At 34.8% G+C, this 21,973-nt stretch overlaps 1 protein-coding gene across 2 annotated transcripts; it reads left to right on the forward strand.

Annotated features, from left to right (window-relative positions):
- Nucleotides 1-157: 157 nt before the first annotated feature.
- On the forward strand, nt 158-21,423 carry LOC105325778 (coiled-coil and C2 domain-containing protein 1-like). Of its 2 annotated transcripts, XM_034458477.2 has the most exons (29): nt 158-353; nt 1,012-1,159; nt 1,714-1,823; nt 2,154-2,348; nt 2,761-2,878; nt 3,027-3,179; nt 3,563-3,678; nt 4,253-4,337; nt 4,595-4,666; nt 4,866-5,014; nt 5,144-5,216; nt 5,444-5,683; nt 5,914-6,056; nt 6,235-6,291; nt 6,746-6,874; nt 7,350-7,408; nt 7,569-7,685; nt 8,008-8,081; nt 8,343-8,398; nt 8,829-8,880; nt 9,197-9,296; nt 15,556-15,646; nt 15,923-16,060; nt 16,298-16,312; nt 16,411-16,445; nt 18,329-18,386; nt 18,720-18,849; nt 19,246-19,370; nt 20,595-21,423. In XM_034458477.2, the coding sequence occupies exons 1-29, from the start codon at nt 294-296 to the stop codon at nt 20,634-20,636; spliced, it is 2,940 nt and encodes a 979-aa protein (XP_034314368.2). In that variant the 5' UTR covers nt 158-293; the 3' UTR covers nt 20,637-21,423. The 2 variants fall into 2 exon arrangements, with proteins under 2 accessions (XP_034314368.2, XP_019921704.3); XM_020066145.3 differs by lacking the exons at nt 18,329-18,386; nt 18,720-18,849; nt 19,246-19,370; nt 20,595-21,423 and adding an exon at nt 16,768-17,041.
- Nucleotides 21,424-21,973: the final 550 nt, after the last annotated feature.

Below are 21,973 nucleotides of genomic sequence, written 5' to 3' on the forward strand. Positions count from 1 at the left end.
TGTATTTCAGAATTTATAGAAATAAATCATAACAGATTTTTCATTTCAATAATCAATCATTTGGCATAATGTTAAGGAATTGTTACTATTATTTTTAATTTAAAAAAAATAATTATATTTAAAAATTTATTTATTACACCTCAATGTATATAAAACATTTCTCGAACATTGACCAAGAAGGAAGTCATAAATACGTTTATTGAAATGGAATGACCACAGGCACTGATGATTGTAAATAATCTTAAGTACCACTCAAATCACAATCATAAGACTGCAGAGTGATCAATAGGAAAATGTTCAGGCGCAAAGGGGATGTCCCCGAGAAAAGAAAGGGGGCTAATCTAATGGATCAGGTATAAATAATGTTACAATGTTTCGAATTTTCTCTACCAAAAGTTTCAACAATGTAGGATAAATGTACTGATACAAAAAGCACATATATGGCAAGGATTCAGGACAGTTTACTGGTACGGTAAACAATACACATCTATGTACAGGATTTCTGAGAACAAAATAACTTCATTCACATAATTTAATTTTTTTTCTGATAGATCTAAAAATGTGAGATACAATAATATATACATGTTTGTCTTTGAATGTTGTCATCGCTCAATTGAAACGTTTGTTTTAAATTTTATTCAGACATAACTATTATGCTGACGTTTATTTGTAAGTTTAATTGTCATTTTTTTGTTGATATGCATCTTGAGGATTAATATTTAAGCAAGACTTAATTCAGAAATTGTAATTATAAAATGTCTAATATGTCTCTTGATTGAAATCACTGAAAATATAGAAATGCAATTAAAAGTGTCTTGATATACAGTTGTCAATTACAAATTTTAATAGTCATAATATGATAAACAATCATTATATGACTGCCTGAAATTTTGACTTAAGTCTGAAATTGCTTCATGATCCTTAGGCCTGGTTTATTTAACATATTATATTTTGTCCTGCAGTTGATATATTTACACTGTTTATTCATTTTCCTTTGATATCACTTTAAAGATGGGCTATACTAGCATGGGGCAGATAGAACAGGAGTTGTATGGAGATTTGGAAAATGATGCCGAGTTAGAGGCAGAGTTATTGGCCTTGCAGGGAGAGGAGGGTGGAGGAGGGAGTCAGTCCGGACCAGCCCCCAGGAGAAAACACAGTGAGTATATAGTCAAAGACCTGTACAACTGTTTTAGGGATAACAGTGTTAACTTCCTATTGTTACCGTAGATTAAGAGAAACATTTCTAATAATTTTTTCTGATTAGTATGAAAATTAAAATCAGCATAGAAATTAGTGGTGCTTTATAAGATTTTCAGATCTATGTATTGTGCAATATCTATATAATAATATGCACTGTATATACAGGCTTAAAAGTCCAGTAAGAATGTCCTGAGAAATCCCCAGACCGGGGGTGGGTGTCAGTCCTCCTTACCATTCCTCTGTGGGCCACTTGAAATTTGATCTTATCCCCACAATTAACTTCTAAAAATCTGCCAATAAATTCCCATCTTCAATACTGAATATTATCCCATGTATGTCCTCAAGACATACTTGTAGCTGATACTTTATATAAAGTATAAAAGATATATATTTTGTTTTCACTTTGGGTATACCTTATAAATGGCATACTTATTGGATAATGAATGGCAAACTTTAAAAAATGATTGATACATTGTATTAAAAGATAAAAAGAAAGAAATCATATTGCAGATATTGGAACAGCGAATATTGAAACAATTGCAGCAGAAGCTTTGAGAGACATTGGGAGTGATGAGGAAGTTTCAGATACAGAGGATCCCGACTTGCTGGCAGAATTACAGGTAAAATAAAATACATGACTACAGTATTTACACAGGTGAACTGTCATTGTGGAAAGCCATGCAAATTGTACTTTGCAAATGTACAAATAAAATTCACAAGCAATTCTTAGTAAATTATATGTGAACTGGCAACTCCTCCAAAAAAAATCCCACCCCATGATACATTTACACATAACTGTCATGTAAAACAGTAAATATTTGTTGTAAACTTAAGCTATAACAGGAATGATAAGGGATCTTACATGTCACCTTCTTCTCTCTTTTTTTTTTAAATGGTGTTTTGTTTCTGTTTTTGATTGTTTGAAAATCTTGTAATCATTTTCTTCTCAGGAAATAGCAGGAGATGATGAGGATGAGGGGCCCAGCAAATCCCACACTGTTAGCTCTGTCCCCCAGATCAAGCATCCGGAGATGGGGATGGTGGAGCTACTGGAGGGTCGATTACAGATGTACACCACAGCGGCGGAAAACGCCCGGGCCGCAGGGGACAGCAGCAAGCAGAGGAGACTAGACAGAGGAGCTAAGGTGTGTTTCTCAGTAATAGATTTGTTGATAAAGATATGTACACCAAGTTAAAGTTTATGGGTTTTTTGGGTTTTTTTGGAAAAATTTTAATTTTCTCTTTAAGTTAAAGATAAATATTATGAAGTTTTTTAATTTTGTTATGAAGTTTTTTAATTTTCTTATGAAGTTACAATTAAAGATGAACTTTTTGTGGAGAATTAATTTTTTTTTCTTAAGTTAGATTATTTTTTGGAGAATTTCAATTTTTTCAATCATTCTTTATAATTGTGTAACACTTATTTTATAGTAATAATTATTCAAACAAGTAAGCAATAAATTTAATTGAAAATTTTCTTTTTCTCAGTTTCTTTTCTAAATGTGAAATGGTGTGCAATGTAAATTTTTTCAATTTTTTAAAATATTTTAATAACAGACAATTCAAGATCTACTGAAGAAGGCCAAAGCTAACAAGCCAGTAGCAGAGGATGACATCCCACCCACTGTCTCCCTGGGCTCAAATTCAAGGGGGGCCTCACCAGTAAACATTTCAGGTATTGTGCAGCATTCCAATGAAGTCATTAAGTTATAACCAATAAATCTTGTGTGTTCTCTGTGGTATGTACAAATTGTGATGTCTTGTACTATAATTTTTGTACCAGTGTATACTAATTCTTTGTTTTTGATTTCATGTATTGGTAGCATCAGAACCAGAGAGGAAACCAGCAGTTTTACAGCCAACTCTAGAGCCTGTCCCTGTTTTACCAAGACCAACACCAAAACCGGCGCCAGCCCCTCCAAAACCAGAACCAGCATCCCCATCAGTTTCTGCTCATCTGGATTTGTCAGACAAAGGTCTGTAGTTGAAGTTTTGGGCAAATCAAGGGACTTATGGGGATGAATATATATTTTTTAAACTGATAACCATTGTTTGAATTTTGCTCATTTTTGAAAGTACAGTTCATGTACATTGTTTATTTGATAAGGGAGATACATTTTACTATGAAATAATAGATTGAAATCTTTGCTATCCAAGAGGTCAGCTGCTATTCAATATTTTAAAAAGTTTTTTGCTAGCAAAAATGATATATTCAATGAGTTTTCTGTAAAATTTTGCTTTTACAAGGTCTGCTGAAAATGTTTGCATCAATGTTTTTCATATCTTTTCTTGAATTATTTTGGCATATGCAAAATTTCACATGAAAGTACAGAGAGAAAATGCACCTTTGACTCTGCAGACAAAGAGACTTACAGAATGTTAGCGGCGCGGAGAGATCAGTATAAACATGCTGCACTGAAGGCCAAACACACAGGGGACATAACCACTGCCACACAGCATGTCAAAGTTGCCAAGGTAACTATCGGTACTTCAACATCAAGGATATGTTCTTATAAATGTTTGTCTTGTAGAGGTTTTTTATGTGTCTAAATAACAATTCTATAATTTAAGTATCAGTGACTTTCTATGCTAACACTTGGTATCAGTGAAATATGTACAATGTAATGTTGAAACCTAGCATTAGTTATATACATGTACATGTATTTGACATTAATTGTTACCAGTAAGTCATGCATCCCACATACTTTATTTAGAAAAGTAAGCCAATTGTGCATATATGATAATTAAAATATATAACTAGTGTATACAGGATTATTTTTGCCCCATGTTATTTTCACCCTTCTTCACTTGCAAACAGTTACGCTCTGTCTTGAATTCGTCCAGACAAAGTTTTGTTTAAAGAGAGATAATTTGAAACATTGGAATTCGCCCATTCTTAAATTCGCCCGCAGACAACAAGGGCGAAAAGTATGAAAATAAAACGGGGGCGAATATTTCCCTGTATACAGTATTGAATTATAAAATTTTCTTGTTAGAGTAAAGTAACTTCACAAGTTTACATTGCATATATATTGATTTTGATTTGCAGCAATTTGATAACGTAATTAAAGCCTTAGAAGAAGGAAAAGAAATAGATCTTTCCCAGATGCCACCTCCTCCGGAGGCTATTTCTGGTATGCTCCAAATTTAGTTATCAAATGATGCCGTATTAAGATACAACAATGCAAACAAGTGTCATTTCAAGGAAATCTAATAGAATTTTTTCAACTTTCTTTCCAACTGACTAAAACCGTATGTTGAAATGTTTGTGCACATAAACGCATGTCCATTTGTAGAAATATTTTCAATGTACATGTATTCAAATGTGTAAATGTGTAAAAGATTCATTTGATTCCTTTATAAATTACAATGTATATGTGGTATATTTCAGTGTCCTCGGGAACTGTGGTATCAGCCAAGTCCAAACCTCCCCCGGAGTTGCCCCCTGAGCCCACTGCTGAAGGTATCAATATATGTCTGAAAAACATTGAGATAATTATGTTTGATATAGCAATATCTTCAATTTATACAGTTCATAATACTTACCAGGATGTTTTGCATGGTTAAAAAACAGAGATCCTAATGAAACACATGTATACTCTTTGAAAAAAAACAACTTTTTCTTCTCTGTTTCTTGATTTCTCGAACTTTTGTTTAAATAGAAGCAAAATCCCTCTTTGGAGCCCCTGATCCACCAAAGACTGTTTTAGAGGCATTGGAACAACGTCTCCAGAAATACAAGCACACAGAGGTTGAGGCCAAAGAAAAGGGGGAATCATCAAAAGCTCGTCGATATGGAAGAATCGTCAAGGTAATGTGAAATAATATTTTACAGATGGCTAATTTTATCAACAAATCTCAAATTGTATATCATTAACCATGAGTACAGGTACATGCTGTTTAAAAAGTTAAAAAAATTGTTTTGGCATTTTTCTAACAGCAATATCAAGATGCCATAAAAGCTTACAAGGCAGGAAAGCCTGTGGATTATGATGAGTTACCTACCCCTCCTGGTGAGTTCAAAAACCATTTTTGCTCAAATATAGCAATTATACAATTATAGTATGAATTTCCTTCACATTTTTATAACAGAAAACGAAAGAGAAAAAGAAAAACCCTTATTTAATATAAACAGTACATTATTGCGGTGTACATTGTACCTGTTGACTAAAATTTTATTTTAGATTCTGCCTAAGAATCAAAACATCAGAATTTTTACACTAATAAAAAACTATTTCAGGATATGCACCAATACCTGCTGGACCTCCCCAAGCCTCTCCATCCTCATCATCCTCATCAGCCAATCAGCTGCAACCAAACATGGATCAAAGGTCACCAGCACAGAATCAGAGAACGCCCTCACCTGCAAGGATGGCGGCAGGAGCAACACAGCCACAGAAGAGTCCCTCGCAACCAAATGCATCAACACAGCAACAGCACCCACAGAAACTTACCCCAGACAGACAGACGTCGAGACATTGTAAGACAAAAGATTATTAATTTTGTTTTCATGTATTACTCATGTAAATGGCACCTGAACTCTGTTTAGCAGAAAAATTGTTTTAGCTGTTGTAGGATTTTCATGCAGTGCCTTAAATTGGAGTACCTACTCTACTGAAGAGACCTCAGGTTTTGATTGTTTTTAAAGGATAAAAAAATGTCTTGAGATTGTTTTGAGGGATAAAAATTCTCTTGGGATGTCTTTTACAGCACTAAAGAGGAGTCCCACTTCTCGTGCTGAACAGCAGCTGAACTTCTTGAATGAGAGAATGAATGAGTACAAACAAGCTGCTCTGAAGGCCAAGAAGAACAGGGACATAGAACTGGCTAAGAAGTACCTCAGGATAGCAAAGGTGGTCATTTATTTTATTGTTTATCTAATTTAATATTGCAATGTTTAAAGATTGATATAAATGATATTTGTAGAATTGTGTGGTTTTTCTTATAAACTTACATGTATAAAATGTACATGATATGATTGAACACAGGGTCAAGATCTATATTTATCTACCTGTTATTTTTTTCTCTCAGGGATTTGAGCCAATGATACAGGCTGCTGAGTCAGGACTTCCTGTTGACATGTCTCAGGTAGTGTACAATACTTCTGTATATATCAACATCTACATGAATAAAATTGAAACTTGTAGATATGTAATAATCTACACATACATGTATATCAGATTCACATGTGAAGTATTTTCCATAAGATACTTGTAAAACATTTGATGTTGTACCTGGTAGATAGATATTTCAATGACAAATACTGGTTGTAAACCAGTAAATCAACAACTGAGGCATAGAAAACTTGACTACTGTAAATTCCCATTTAGACACCTTGAATTATTTTCCACGTAAATTTGTGAGAAGCACCTTATAAGAAATTATAACAAAACTTTGTTGCTTACGATTTGATATTCTCCTGATTTGACAAAAAAAACCAAAAATCGTCGGATTGCAGAATTCAGTACTCATGTAAAGTAAAAATATACAGTATTTCTACATCTATATTTATATTGCTACTATGATTCTTAAAAATTTTCAGATTCCCCCTTCTCTAGATGAAGGAGAGGAGACGTCATTTGTGATGGTTCAGAAGGAAGATGTGGAGCTGAGTGGAGATAGGACCGAGGTGTATCAGAAGCTGGAACAGGACCTCATTAATCAGATCAGGGTAAGTGACCAACAGCATCAGATATAGGATAGAAGTTAGAGTAGGACCTCATTAATCATATCAGAGTAAGTTACCAACAGCATCAGATATAGATAGAAGTGTTCCTTCATTAAGTATATAGGATAGACTAAGAGAACAGGGCCTCATTAATCAGATATTTTAAAGTAAAAGTGAACAAACAGCACCTCAGAGCAAAATCAGGTACATAGAGCAATGGAACTTATAAAATATTAAGGATAGAAATTAGAGCAGGACCTCATTAATCAGATAAGGGTTAGTGACTAAATAGCACCCCAAAAAGTATCCCATCGCCAAAATGAGATAAGGAGAGCAACATTACTTTTAAAGTAATAAAAACAGGAATAAAAGAGCTGGCAGCAGCAGAATTATGTGTAGTAAAGCAACCATCATGATTTGAATGACTCAAGAGTTGAGTACTGTCATACTTTCATATTCAAATCATTTTTCATTTCAGATTTCTGCAACAAACGCTCAGCATTTTACTAAACTTGGAGATGTGGTTTCAGCTGCTAGGTAAAAATAAAAACATTGTTAATATGATACGGTTATCTTTTTATTGCCCCGAGTCTAGAATCTCCAATATTTGACTTACCGGTGTTTCACTGTTATTGTATTTTAGCTGTGTAGAACATTGATTAAACATTTTTTACAATGTTCATATTGTTATTTTTAGGTTTGAGAAGATGGAGAATGGTTGTAGAAAGGATTTAGATGCCCTGAAAAATGCATTCAAACACAATGACCCAGTGCCTAAGTTTCATTACGAGAATAAAACATTTTCTTTAGTGCAGTAAGTAACAGGTGGAGACTTTTCAAAATTTCCTTTTGAATCACTAGTATTAATTGAATTCATAGGCCTCCCTCACCCACCTATTTACTTGAAAGTTTCCATGAACTTGGGAAAATGTGACAACCTAAGAAAATTGTCTTCCTAAAAATTTATTGATGTGATTCCACAGTACTTATAAGCTTTAAACAATTGATGAAACAATTATACCAGCTACATGTATAAAGTAGCATAATGTTAAAAACTGATGTATTTTATAATGTGATTGCACTAAGATATCATAGTGATACGGTTTGATCTTTCATGATTTATGATTTGTTTTCAGATGTAATACAGATTTAGGAGAAAATGATTTAGAAGTAGAAGTTATCCGAGGATTACAGTATAATTTACCTGATAGTAAGTACGCTTGTACTCATCAAATATACATTTCACCTTACTGTTAATGAAATAAATACCGTACACATTTATGTACATTTAGTTTCTCAAGTGTAACCGTCATTGTTTGGAAACAAGTAAAATAGAATATTTGGTTATTTTTTTTATATTTCTGAATGTGACCAACATTGCAGTATAAGATTTATGTTCATTTGCAGTTTCAATTATCTAGAAATACAGCTTCAAATGTACAAGTTTTTTCATTCATTTAATTAATTTCAGAATATTCAGAAAAAGATGTAGATACGTACATCAAATTTGAATTTCCTTTCCCTACTGTAAGTATGACATACTTATCCATGCATATCTATCGTTACATCTAATTATGATTTGGCAATACTTTGTGTACAATGAAGATTAAAAATTACCAGTTCATGAAATACAATTAATCAATTATATGTTCACTTTGAAATAGATACAGATATTTATGATTCACCCTATACTTGCATAAATACATGTAAACCGTTAATCTTCAGAAAAACCCTTTACAAAGATATCCATTATCCAGACACCTGTATTTTCTCCCATTAAAAAGTTATAGATTGTGCTTTATTCATCAAATCTTTTTCCAATTGTTCCTATTTAAACACATTGATTCTGTTTCAATTGTAATGACATTTTGACTGAAGTTTTAGACAAAATCTTTGACAGTAGTTTAAAAATTGAATGGTGTTTCTATGGTAAAGATTTGTGTTTTTTTGGTGACAGGATGATTCCCAAACGGCCCAGTCAGAGACCGTAAAGGGATCCTGTAATCCAGGTGAATGTTAATTCTACTACCTGTAGTAATCGGTAACTGGGCGAAAATAAAATCTGAGAGAGAGAGAGAGAGAGAGAGGTGTGGCCTTTCTATTGTTTACCAGTAGTCTTTGAAAGTAATGTATTTTTAACTGTTGAAAAACAAGCCTTTGTAAAAATACATTTTATTAATTGATACTATTTTTTTAAAGATAATATTTTAATTTACACATTCAGATCTACATTGGGAGATCCAAGGTTTTATTTTTTGTCAAATCCAATCAAATAGAACATTATCTATCAAACTATTACTAGTATATGTGATATTTTTTTTACAGAATACAAAGAATCTTTTAAAGTAGAAATTAATCGGAAATCCAGAGCATTTGCTCGTGTCATAGAAAGAAAAACCGCAAAGTTTGAAATATTTCACAAAAGGTAAGATAAATTAAGAAGATAAAACAATAATGATTATTTTATGCAATATACAAATAATCAAACTTAATTGACGGAATATTGGTAAACAACACATATAACGGTGTTAAATACAATTGTACAAGCTATCACAAGGTGAATAAACTTGGTATCAACTACCAAACATGCACAGGAAGTAAAGGTAATTCTTGGTACAAACTATCAAATTCCTCAACTTCCTCTTTCTTGTTCCCGCCAAAGTAAAGCCCTTGTTAAAATCCACCTCTGAAAAAATCTGATAAAAATCCGTAATCATCATGCCACCCGTCCGATTGAGACAGTCCAAATTGTCCAACAAACAAGTCCAGAGGCAGAGGACCTCACCTGCTAGGGGAAGAGGGAGGCGAAGGACAGTTCAACCTGACGAAGCAGCAACGTCTTCAGATACGGTCAATGTGTCTGCATCCATCATGCCCACACAGATGATAGAAGAGAGTCAGCAACCACCACAGCAGGCTGGTGAGTCTTTTAACATCCCCTCAATTATTGAGGAATCAGATTTTAATCTTTTTGACATAAGTGATTATCAACCAGTTCAAACTGTAACATTTGACTCACTTGGCGGCCACATCCCCCTAAAACTTAAGCAAAAAATTTGGGAGGAAAACAATTTCTGCTCAATGGGTTTCAACATGGTTTTCAACTACAATACACGGGCCCAAGAAGACCAAGACATGCAAACAATCTACAAAGTGCTAAGCAGCACCCAACAATCATTAACCAAAAAATCAGCAAAGAACTTTCACTACAAAGAATCGGGGGTCCTTTCAAACAACCCCCTTTTCCAACACTCCAAATATCGCCAATAGGCCTGGTACCAAAGAAAGATGGAGATTACAGACTCATACACCATCTATCTTACCCAGATCAGGACTCGATTAACTTCTACCTAGATCCAATAGCATGTTCAGTTCATTACTCCTCCATTGATGACGCAGCTGCCATGATAGCTTCGTTAGGTCAGAACACTTTATTAGCAAAATCTGACATCAAGTCAGCCTTTAGATTATTACCAGTTGCAATATCTGACTTTGATTTGCTAGGTTTCCAATTTCAAGGCAGTTTCTATTTCGACAAAATGCTGCCCTTTGGTGCCTCAATTAGCTGTGCTCTCTGGGAAAAATTTGCCACAGCACTACACTGGTTAACTCAAAACACATCTCGCAATCCAAACATTTTACACTATCTCGATGATTTTCTCTTTGCCGGCAAAGCCAATTCTCACCAGTGCCAAAACACTTTAGTCATTTTTCAGAACATATGCCAAGACTTGGGGGTTCCCATTGCACAAGACAAAACTACAAACCCAGCCACAATTATCACATATCTCGGAATAGAATTTAACACAACTGTCATGTCAATGAAACTCCCTCAAGACAAGCTGAGTCTCCTCTTAGCGACAATTCAAACCGCCATCCAACATCAGAAAGTCACCCTCAAATTTCTTCAATCTCTCATTGGCCTGCTCAATTTTGCATGTCAAGTAGTAGCACCTGGGAGAGCCTTTTGCAGAAGGCTGATTGACGCCACCATGGGCGTTAAAAAACAACATCATCGAATTAGAGTGACAGCAGAAATGAAACATGACCTCCAAGTATGGCAGCAGTTTCTAGCAAACTACAATGGGATTACAGTGATCTCAAATAACATTTGGTCGTCAGATACCTTTTTACAGCTATTCACTGACAGCGCAGGGGGGGAGAACGGGGGTTTCGGAATTTTCTTTTCGGGAAGCTGGGCTCACGCCAAATGGCCAGAAAAATGGCTACAAACTGATGTCATCTATGACATGACATTTCTGGAATTGTTCCCAGTCTATGTGGCAATATTGACCTGGCGCAATTCCTTGTCTAACAAACGTATTCTTTTCCACATTGACAACATGGCTGTTGTACATGTCCTTAACAACTCCACATCCAAATCCAAGAGAGTTATGGCAATAGTGCGTGAACTGGTCCTCGTAACACTCAAGTGTAACATCACTGTTAGAGCACAACATATTCCCTCTAAACAAAACTCTATAGCTGATTGCATTTCTCGTTCACAGTGGAAAAAATTCCAACAGCTGGCACCAGACGCAGATCCCAAGCCCACTCAACTTCCCAGCCAGATCTGGAATGTTTGGTCACCGAATCGAAACGATTAATTCAGTCATCACTGTCACACAACTCCAAACTAGCCTATAGTACAGCTCACAAAAAATATAATTTTTTCCTTGATCTCTATAACCTGCCAGACATCTTGCCCATACCTACTGATACCTTACTCAAATACATTGCATACTTGTCAATTCAAAAATACTCAGCTAAGACAGTAGAACTCTACGTACGTGCCCTTTCATTCAATCATAAACTTAAGGCACAACACGACACTACAAAGTCTTTTCTTGTATCCAAAGCAATCGAAGGCCTGAAACGCAGCAAGGGCAAGACAGTCGACACCCGAGGTCCAATCACTCGTCCCCTCCTGAGACAATTAATTTCATCCCTCCCAACCGTCTGTTCCTCACAATACGAGGCCACGCTATTCACCGCCGCCTTTTCATTGGCTTATTTTGGCCTACTTAGGGTAGGGGAATTCACAACCACTAACAAATCACCATCCACTCACTGTTTAAAACTTCAAAACGTAACAGTTCATAGTCATCAGTCCAATTTGAGACTCACTATACCTCACTCTAAGACAGACCAAACAGGCAAATCTTCCACACTAATCATTTCTAGAGAGTCTGAGAAGGCCTTGTGTCCTATTCAGGCCATCTTAAATTACAGTAACATTCGCCCCCATTCAGCCCCTACTGCTCCTTTTTTCATCCACGCCGACTCCAAGCCACTCACAAGATACCAATTTAACTCAGTTCTTCAGAAAGCACTCTCCACCATAAGTCACCAAGGGCACTTCAGTACGCATAGTTTCAGAATTGGGAGAGCAACTGATATGGCAGCACAGGGGGTCCCAGATCAAATAATCAAAACCTCAGGCAGGTGGAGGTCGCAAGTTTTTTCCTCTTATGTTAGATTGTAGGTATAGGGTGGGATTTATTACCTTTATTGCATCTAAAAAATTATTAGCTTCCACTAATCCAAGCAAAGTTTTTCAGGCACCCTGAAAAACATTTGGATAGTTGGATCATCAATCCCTTTCTGGGCCGGAGAACTGGCAGCCACCCAACCTGGTGGCAGGAACCTTAACCTTTCCGCCAGAGTTAAATGGCATACAATAAGGGGACTGCAGTGGCACCAACTCGATCCCCATATTCTGCAATTGTTAAAAAACTCTCCACCCCCAGAATTTTTAGTCGTCCATCTTGGTTCCAACGACCTAACCACACAAGGTTTGACCAGTAAAAAACTTATCAAGGAAATCGAGTGTGCTCTTTTAAGATACAATGCGCTAATGCCTGAAACCACATTGGTATGGTCAGCTATTCTCCCTCGCCTCTACTGGCATGGGGCACCACTTAATTCGGGGAAAAAAATTGAAAAGAAAAGAAAAACAATCAATAGGAAAGTTCGATCAATTGTATTAGATTTGGGAGGGATGGTTATTTCACACCGAAACATCCTAGCAAAGTTTACGCAATTATTTAGACATGACGGCACACACCTGTCTCGAACAGGAAATGAATTGTACCTCAAAAATTTGGAGGGGGGCTTGTTAGCATTCTTATCAAACACTGCCAGGGAATTCTCGTAAGACATTTTTGTTTGACTATCAATCTTACAGGAGGGAGGTGAAATTGTTTTTCTTTTCTTGTTTTGGGTACATGTGACTGCGTGTAGGACTGTTATTCTTTGGGTAATGGAGAACATCATATCAATGTTCGTGGCGGGTCCTGGGGGACCTAATGGGAGGTCTTTTCGGGACATGTCTGGCCCGTGCGTTTTCCCCCATCTGTCAATTAGGCGGAGGGCTGGTATACATGTGTTGGGAAATCGGCATCCCATGTGCTAATGATTGGGGTTCACAAGTATCACGCCATACTTGGGACCCCCTCCACCTCCTAACAAAGGGGGGGAGGCTCACCTGGTGTACTCAAGGTTAGCAAGTACGAGTATATACCAGGGAGCAATCACCGGAAAACAGGGTAAACAGTCATGTCCCGAGTCATCCCCGTCCACATGTCATTCATCAAGCATGGGACATCTCTGGCACTTGTGATCAACACAAGGCCCCCGTCTTGCCCGTTGTGCACCTTTTTGCGTGTTGGTATTTCGGTGGACCCCCAGACCTTTCCATAGCCGAGCAAGGACAGTGTGGCCTTTCGCCAATACCCATGGACTTTGTGGTTAACATGTTTGTGTTTTGACTTAGTCACTCATCTGTGTATTGATTCTGTGTTGGCAAATAATAAATTGTGAACTGTTGCATATCTTGTTCTGTATTCAATAATAGCAAACAAGCAAAGCTCTGGGATTACGTTCTGTTGGAATACTGGTGCAACTGCATAAATACCAAGATCACTGATGGTCAGGCAAAATACATGTATCATTGCTATCGCGTATTATGACTGTTCAATTAATAATGATTATTTTATGCAATATACAAATAATCAAACTTAATTGACGGAATATTGGTAAACAACACATATAACGGTGTTAAATACAATTGTACAAGCTATCACAAGGTGAATAAACTTGGTATCAACTACCAAACATGCACAGGAAGTAAAGGTAATTCTTGGTACAAACTATCAAATTCCTCAACTTCCTCTTTCTTGTTCCCGCCAAAGTAAAGCCCTTGTTAAAATCCACCTCTGAAAAACCCTCCCACCCAGCCCTGACTTTAAATTTAATCTATATGTTATGTTTTAAGCTTTTTACCAATATTTTTCATATCTGCTTACAATTGTTCACTAAAGCTCAGTAATCTGCGCCCAGTATCTCCTATCTTTCAGATTCATCAGAACCTACTGGAAGATGACTAGACACCATGCCTCTCCTTAATCCGTCTTGGTAAAGAGACCATTGACAACCAGCAATGCTAGTATATTCTATACCAGAGTCCATCTTGACATCTTGGAGCCAATGGCCATGTCGAACAGCTGTGATAACTTTTCAGCAACAAAATACTCATGTCTCTAGCAATTTTAATCGTTAGGACACTATATTGTCACACTGCCCTCCGTGGTGGGTCCTGGGGGACCTAATGGGAGGTCTTTTCGGGACATGTCTGGCCCGTGCGTTTTCCCCCATCTGTCAATTAGGCGGAGGGCTGGTATACATGTGTTGGGAAATCGGCATCCCATGTGCTAATGATTGGGGTTCACAAGTATCACGCCATACTTGGGACCCCCTCCACCTCCTAACAAAGGGGGGGAGGCTCACCTGGTGTACTCAAGGTTAGCAAGTACGAGTATATACCAGGGAGCAATCACCGGAAAACAGGGTAAACAGTCATGTCCCGAGTCATCCCCGTCCACATGTCATTCATCAAGCATGGGACATCTCTGGCACTTGTGATCAACACAAGGCCCCCGTCTTGCCCGTTGTGCACCTTTTTGCGTGTTGGTATTTCGGTGGACCCCCAGACCTTTCCATAGCCGAGCAAGGACAGTGTGGCCTTTCGCCAATACCCATGGACTTTGTGGTTAACATGTTTGTGTTTTGACTTAGTCACTCATCTGTGTATTGATTCTGTGTTGGCAAATAATAAATTGTGAACTGTTGCATATCTTGTTCTGTATTCAATAATAGCAAACAAGCAAAGCTCTGGGATTACGTTCTGTTGGAATACTGGTGCAACTGCATAAATACCAAGATCACTGATGGTCAGGCAAAATACATGTATCATTGCTATCGCGTATTATGACTGTTCAATTAATTTAACATTCTGATTCAATGGCAGCTATGCATGTCTAAAAAATTTACAACACGTTAATGCAAACTTCTAAAGACAGTCATAAACTGCTGTATCCCATCTTCTTATTGTTTGGTATATTATGTATTTAAATATGGATATTGTATAACCAATATTTACTTTTATATTGAGTTGTTGCAGATTTTGGAATAAAAAAAGAAATTCTAGATTATAATATTTACTGTTAAATGGATTCTGAAAATCTTGACCATGATCCATAGTTTGGCAACTATAGTAACATCAAAATAATTAAACTTATTTTTTCAAGATATTTATTCTTTTCATATGTTGATTTATGTATTGCTCTAGAATTGCAGACTTTAAATTTTGCTACAATAATAATTTCTAATTTCAATCTCTTCAGAGGGTTTTTGAAAAGTGATAAGCTGATTGGCACAGTAAATGTCAAACTACAACCTCTGGATAACAAGTGTACAGTCCATGACAGCTATGATGTGAGTCTGTTGAAGGAGAATAAAGTTTACTGTTTATTCTAAAGAACCATATTTCATTTCTTCTGTTATGAACTTAGATAAGCTGGATTCCATACTCTAAGGCCGTTTCCTCATTAATTTTTGCTGCAATATATGTTCATAAAGAATAGTCTGTACTAGAACAATTGAAGAAATTATTGAATGCAAAAAAATAAAATCATATTGATTCATGTAGATGTGCTTATCTTCACTGCAATCATTGTCTTTTAAGAAGTTTAAAAATCTTGTGATTTGCAGGTAACTGATGGTAGGAAGACAGTTGGGGGGAAGCTAGAGGTAAAGATACGAATACGAGACCCATTCAAAAGTAAGCAGGTGGAAGAGACGAAGGAAAAATGGCTGGTCATTGACCAGTTCTTCAAGACAATTGACAAGGTACAGTTTAATAGTAGATTACTTGTATCAGAAAAGAAATTGAAATGGAATTTACCTTAGTGTCATAAATTTTATATAATGATAAGTTAAAATCATCAATGTAAATTCATCATATTGCTGAAAATAAGATTAAATGATGGAATGCTAATGCTTAAACACTCAGTGTGTTTCGTACACATTATAACTTTCTGCACTATCAAAACTTGCAACTTTCGAATTTTTTTTTTTTACTTTCAGACATCTAAGGGAAGAGTGAGTTTTTACATGGATGTTAGAATGTTAACATGTATATTCAATATTTTTTTTTTCAACTGAATATTAAATAAATGAATACTTATTTTCCTTTGAAGGCACCTGCTCCACCAAAACAAGCAGTGAACAAAAGGTAAATAAGCTATAAATGAACATATATTTTATCAACAAAAATTAACTATGCTCTAAAACTTGCTCTCTCTCTCTCTCTCTCTCTCTCTCTCATTTACAAATTTTGCAATGCTTCCTAATATTTCCTCTCTGTGTACCAGTACTTTTAAATCAATTTGAATTTCATATAAAACTGTAATGGGGTTTTTGGTTTTATCAAATTAAGAAAAGCTTTCTTTTAACTGCATGTACTGGTAGTCAGAAAATAATAGATGATTACTAATAATGCACGTGACAGAGGTTTATTTCAATCAGCTGATGGATCAATGCTTTGTCTTTTGCAGCAAAGTAAAATCAAGCATTTGTACCATCAGTTGAGGATAGACCTGCTGTCATTTCAAGTTATGGATCCTTAGTTTGAAAAATGAGAGAAGAATTATGATAAAAGTTTCCTCATAAAATCTCCGTCCAATTGGTGACATTTTTCTATGAACTTAATTTGTGCAATAAATCTGTAATAATTATAATTAATGTGATCTTATATTCTATAAATCTTTTTTTTTTTACCTCTCTTGTTTTAATTTAAGTTTGAAGTTCTACACACGTTTTATTTTACATGCATCTATACCATGTACACAAGCATTACTTTTATATATTAATTTTTTTTTTTTTGGACATATTATACTTCGTATTTCCAATGACCTCAATATACATGTATATTTAAATTGAATGATTTGCTTTTTCCATTTACATATTATTTTTTTAGTCATTTTTTAAAGAGCTATTGATATAAATGTATAGCAGTATTGATTGAAACACAATATGGTTTCATTTCACAACATATATCTCAATATATATTTAGGTAATTATATATTTTATAAAAATGTACAAATATAGTTAAATGTCTTTCCATTGCAACCAATCCAACTTTTTGTGTAGATTTTTGATTTATTGAAACCTAACTGTGATTAAACCCAGTCTTTTTTAATGATCAAAAAGGAAAAGGTGAAAAAAATTATTTGTGATGAAATGCAATAATTTACAAATTGTATTTTTGTTTCATGTACACTGTTTTTGGTTGTGAAAATAAAGAACTTGCCATTAAATACTATATATACAAAAAAATTAATCTGATTTATTTTTATAAGCTCGAAAAATAATCCAGTATGGAAATGTAAGTAACAGTTTACAGTAAAACATGCTTATAACGAAGTCCCAGGGACGGCCAATTTAACTTCGTTATAAGCGTAATACGTTATATCCGTCAAGTTTACAACATGAAATAGAGACTTGGGGAATGAAATTCACTTCGCTGTAAGCGTCAATTCATTATAAGCGTGTTCGCTATTAACCGTGTTTTACTGTATATGTTAAAAGTCTAGAATCAGTATGGAATTTTGAAATACTGTATTCATTTTAAACAATAAACAAAGAGTGAAAAATAGTAGCTTTCAAGTATAAGTAAAAATCACAAATACCATGAAACTTTTGCTGAAATATTCCAACAGTAATAAAAATTCTTTTGAAAAAGCCCTCATTCTATTCGAAAATTACTTATGCATTTAAGTTAATTTTCGGGGAGAGGAGTTGAGGTCATTTTTTGTTGACTGCCCAAGTTTTAATAGGTAATTTAAGAAAATGGTTTGACAATTTACATTATTGATAAAAGATACATGTAATAAATATTGTGTTTTAATGGATCACAGTTTGAGCCACCATAATTGATATTATTCCTCAGTATGCTGCAAAATATATATAACATAAGAAAGAAGGGTTTTTTTTCTGTTGAAGTAATCTTGAAATTTTCCTACAAGGAACATTTACATTTGGTGCCTGAGTATCCATTATCCCAGCAGTAAGATGTTGGCATTTTTATGCTGCTTATTTTTGTCTCTATATTTGCAGTCAGGGAACCACATCATTAGAAGTGTTGAAGTATGAAAAACAACAGCTAGATTTACAGGTATGGGATAGGTCACAGTGACACTTAAAACACTATAGGGAAAAACATGTTTAATAGGATTTACTAGTAATTATGGTGTATATATAAGGCCCCCAAAAATTAAACTTTATTTTGTATTCATTTGTATTAACAGATGACAATTAGTGATGCACTTTATTCATTAAATGAAAGCTACTTTATAAAAAAACAGATAGAATTCAATTACAGTACAGTTGTATTTACAGTACATATACTTATTACTTTAGTCAGTGATTGTAAGAATGTGTAGATATTAAAATCCAGGTGTAGAGTGTTTATTTTATGAGATGTCAGTGGTGCTTGTTTTATTAATAGATTGCAAGCTTAAGGGACAGACTGACTGTTGAACAAACAAGGGCATTAATGCAGAAAAGTAAGCTCATCACTGAGAAGATGGAGCAGCAACAAGAGGAACTGAAGAAAGGAGGGGCTGATGGACTCATAAGTAAGTGGAGATGGAATGGAGGGTGTTTCTTAACTCTCAGTCATCTACAGTAAGCAACCATGTTCAACCTGGAATATGGGAACATATTTCAACCTTTTGCTCTTTGGAAAATGTTAAAGATTTGTCATCCAAGCTAGGGCATATATTTATTTAGAGTAAAACACAGCTGTAAAGAACATACTTATAGCTTTACAAAGAAGTCACTTTCTCTCTCCCTAATCTACATGTATAACATATCTGAGACTTATTGGATTTATAATAAATAACCTTTATAACAAATTAAAAACAGTGTGCTCTTTGCATTTGGTATTAATACATCTATGCTTCAGGATGCAGAGTTAAGAATTTTCAATTTGACAGGTTTGATTTATAGGTTTTTTTTTTGTTGTTTTAAAGAATATGTTGAGACTGTGAAGGCAGACATGGCTGCCTATGAAGAAGAGGCTCGTCATCTAGCAAAACTCGGAGACATGCATAAAGCTCAGATCATCCTGACCAAGAAAAAACATGCAGAACGAGAGGTACATGTACTTTCAATCATTTTTAGACAGGTTCATTGTCTAAGGCCGAAGAAAAAAAAATTGCGTGTTTAGGGTAACACAGATGAATAAATAAGTTACCATAGGTAGGTAGGGATTTTTTTTATTTATATATTTTTTTGCATGAGGGCACAAATACAACTATGAAATCCAAAGAATGTTTGTTTGTGTTATTTTTAAAAAACGGGTCTTTAATAATGGAAATTATTTGAAAATCACAATTGGATAAAAACAGACATCTAAAAATGGTAGGATCGGGGCATTTTTGTATGTTGGTCAGGTTACCCTAAACACACAATATTTTTTTCTAGGCCTAAGCAATGACCAGGCTGTAGCTATGATGCACAGTTTACCAGAGTTGCATGAACAATAGTTGAAATAATTTTCTCCTAAAAAAAAGTAGTTCCCTCTTAAAAAGAGAATCTAGAATGTTTAACATTATGGTTGTTCAGTGTGAGTTTACATGATATATATATTTGATATACATGAAATATATATTTATCCATACATAGTAATCCTGTTCTTTGTAACATTCTAATTACTTCGAGTTTGCTATGTAAAGTTGCTGAGCAGCGAAATAAATTGTTTACACTAATAGCCTATGTAATTCTCTAATTAGGGACCCGTTATCTAGCTGAGGATACTAATTGATAAATAGCATGTAAAACAGTTAATCATAGTTTTTAACCCTCCCACAATTTAAATACATGTAGCTGCAGGTTGTTGTTACAAAATTTTTCAGACCAGGAGCTACAACCATGCAGCTAGATTTATAATATTTATGATATCAATACAAATATATGACTGTATTAATATACTTATAAACTCAGTTAGTTTATTAATGATGACTCAGTATTTTTTTTAAGCCTGTTATAATGTCATTTCATGAAAAAGTTTTCAATACACATCAAATGAGCCCGAATATCGTATTTTTAACTTGAGTAGTTTGATTTTCAGCTCAGGAAAGTTTAGTTTTAATTCATGAAAGTGGTATACAAGTATGTAATAAAATACTTACTGGCTCTAACTCATCGAATTGAATATTTTGATAAAATATTTTTTGTGGGTTTGAAAAATGACAATGCTGTGTAAAGATAAACTGTTTTGCGCATTCCTCGATATGTGCAAGTTTAATGTATAAAAAAAAGAAAAATGTAATAAAATGAAAATTCATGTCTTTTAAAACTTTTTTTTCTTTTTTTGTAGATCAATGCTATAAAAACTAAATATCCCCAGCTTTTTGGATAAAGCTGTTCTACCACAACTGAATTGTAGCAACAGTAAATGTACAGTGTGAATTGGAAGTCTACACAATCCGTAGGGAATACGTGATGCTCCATGGCCAAGTCCTTTTTCTTTACACTGAGTGACCACAGGAACATTTCTCAAAAGTGTAAGGATTTAGGTTATTTGGACGGTGCAAAATAACCATATCATAGCTGCCAGCCGCTGTTGTTTTAAAATAATTTGATAAAAAACATACAATATTATTTTTCTTTTTGAGGGGCATTTGTTATGAGGATAAAAGAAAGATAGCTTGAGTTGAACATGATTTGCTATTGCTCAAAACTACATGAATGAAAATAAGTTTATATGTTTAGTAAAAAAAGAGAAAATTATTATAATTAAAATTAAGCTTAATATTGCCTGGGTATTACAGATAAAATGATACGTGTATTATCATTGACTGCTTTAAATAAAATAAAGTAAAACACAGTTATAGTTGTATGTGATTGGGACAGACCATTTTGAATCGTCATAAACTGTAAATTGTGTTATACTAAGCATATTTTACTGTAACAAGAAAAAGCGTTTGGGAATAACTTTTAATTACGTGCATAATATACCCTTTAAAATAAAGTTTATCTTTTTTTTTTAGGATAAAAACTATTGTATTCTGTCCAGTTCTACAAAATATTTTTTCTGCTTCTATAAATGATTAATCATGTGATATATATATATATATACATGGTTGTGTGTGAAAACCATGGTTTTTTTGTAAGGTTACGATGTAACGTAGCACATTTTAATTGTCCATTTTGTTAGTATGTAATGTTGTTATCCTCTTAGTTTTATTGTTATATGATTAAAATTTATGATAGAAAACCCCATTGTTCCACCTTTTTCTATATTTTGCCCCCGTCTCTCTCTCTCTCTCTCTCTCTCTCTGGATTTCTCTCATTACAGTTCAATGTGTAACAAAAAAACAACTCAAAATGCACCACGATGCACTTATGACATATTTGTTGTCTATAATCGAGATTATAAAAATTGTGTCACTTACTTGAGATTGAACAAACAACTCATTATATGTGGTCCAAGCATGCTCGGATCTACAGGGGGTGCCAGGTGGAGAGGTTCAGACCCTCCCCCCCCCCCCCCGGCCCCCGGAAAATAAAAAAATATTAAATTTACATAGTAAAATTATCGAAAATACGCTTCGGGCACCTTCCTCCTGGCAAACACTATTACTTATCCCTCGGACTCCTCCCCCATCCCCCCCAGGAAGAAATTCTGGATCCGCGCATGGTTCAAATCGGATAATTGAGGACACTTGGATAATTAACCATATTCCATACAAGCTG

Source organism: Magallana gigas, chromosome 7 (genome assembly GCF_963853765.1).
Source record: "Magallana gigas chromosome 7, xbMagGiga1.1, whole genome shotgun sequence".
In the NCBI taxonomy this organism is placed as follows: Eukaryota; Metazoa; Mollusca; class Bivalvia; order Ostreida; family Ostreidae; genus Magallana; species Magallana gigas.

Coding starts and splice junctions, on each gene's coding strand:
- LOC105325778 (XM_034458477.2), top strand. CDS start 294: ATGTTCAGGCGCAAAGGGGATGTCCCCGAGAAAAGAAAGGGGGCTAAT. Junction 7,409..7,568: donor GATGTGGTTTCAGCTGCTAG/GTAAAAATAAAA, acceptor TGTTATTTTTAG/GTTTGAGAAGATGGAGAATG. Junction 8,881..9,196: donor AAAGGGATCCTGTAATCCAG/GTGAATGTTAAT, acceptor TTTTTTTTACAG/AATACAAAGAATCTTTTAAA.